General features: G+C 52.1%; 1 protein-coding gene across 4 annotated transcripts in view; it reads right to left on the bottom strand.

Annotated features, from left to right (window-relative positions):
- LOC107570171 (transmembrane protein 181-like) overlaps positions 1-963 on the bottom strand; it is a 22,664-nt gene that overhangs the window by 19,802 nt on the left and 1,899 nt on the right. The window contains exon 1 of one of the 4 annotated variants that reach the window (XM_016256371.1): positions 785-930. The exons of 2 other annotated variants lie outside the window; for them this stretch is intronic. In XM_016256371.1, the coding sequence (XP_016111857.1) occupies positions 785-903 (119 nt within the window). In that variant the 5' untranslated portion in view covers positions 904-930. Of the gene's footprint in view, positions 1-425; positions 531-784; positions 931-963 lie in introns of those variants that run through there. One more of the 4 variants, XM_016256372.1, reaches the window with a different exon arrangement.

The raw sequence follows: 963 nt of genomic DNA on the forward strand, positions 1-963 counted from the left end.
CACACACACACACACACACACTCTCTCTCTCTCTCTCTCTCTCACACACACACACACACACACACACACACACACACACACACGGAAATGAAATAAGATCACGCCCACATCCCCCCCCCCACACCGGAGGCAGCAGCAGCAGCAGCAAACACGACACACAAAAGCATCTCTTAATATAAAGCAACCCCACATATAAATCAATTATTCATGAGAGTAATTAGTGTGAAGCGCGCGCCGCGCACGTGTGCTCAGGTTCTCTCTCAAACATCTGGAGCTCAACGCGTTTCCTAGCGCTTCTTCTGTGTGTGTGTGTGTGTGTGTGTGTGTGAGAGAGAGAGAGAGAGAGAGAGAGAGTGTGTGTGTGTGTGTGTGTGTGTGAGAGAGAGAGAGAGAGAGAGAGAGAGAGAGAGTATGTGTGTACTCACCGCTCCATCGCGCGGCTTTCACTCCGTCTGCGACGCGAATAATAAATCAGAAGCGTGTTTACTGGCCGCGCTCTTCCGCACACATCAGCCCGCTGACGTCACCCGCACGAGGTCACGTGACCCCGCCGCAGTGCGCATGCGCCATCTGCCTTACTTTCATTCAAAACGAACATTTAGCGCACATTAAACATTTTTTTTTTTTACATATTTAATGCCATATAGTATGAATGTATTGGTCTGGTCATTATGAGAAATTAATCACAGGTGTATGGATTGCCTGGATTCGAGCGCACGCTGTGTCTAACGCGCCGCGGTCTGTGTGTAAACACGAGTAATCTCACGCGTTGAGAGCTGGTTACCTGTAGAAGCGCTCGCTCTTGTAGGGCGTCAGGTCCTGCTTCAGCTCGCTGCAGGCCTCCAGTATTCTCCTGCAGAGCTGCTTCACCTCCCCGAGCACTGGCTCCTGCGGCCGCTCCATGCCTCCTCACCGACGGATCTGCGCGACACGTGATCGAACGCGTTCAGGACCACGGACAGG

This window comes from Sinocyclocheilus grahami, unplaced genomic scaffold (assembly GCF_001515645.1).
Source record: "Sinocyclocheilus grahami isolate Dianchi unplaced genomic scaffold, SAMN03320097.WGS_v1.1 scaffold1423.1, whole genome shotgun sequence".
NCBI classification, from domain to species: Eukaryota; Metazoa; Chordata; class Actinopteri; order Cypriniformes; family Cyprinidae; genus Sinocyclocheilus; species Sinocyclocheilus grahami.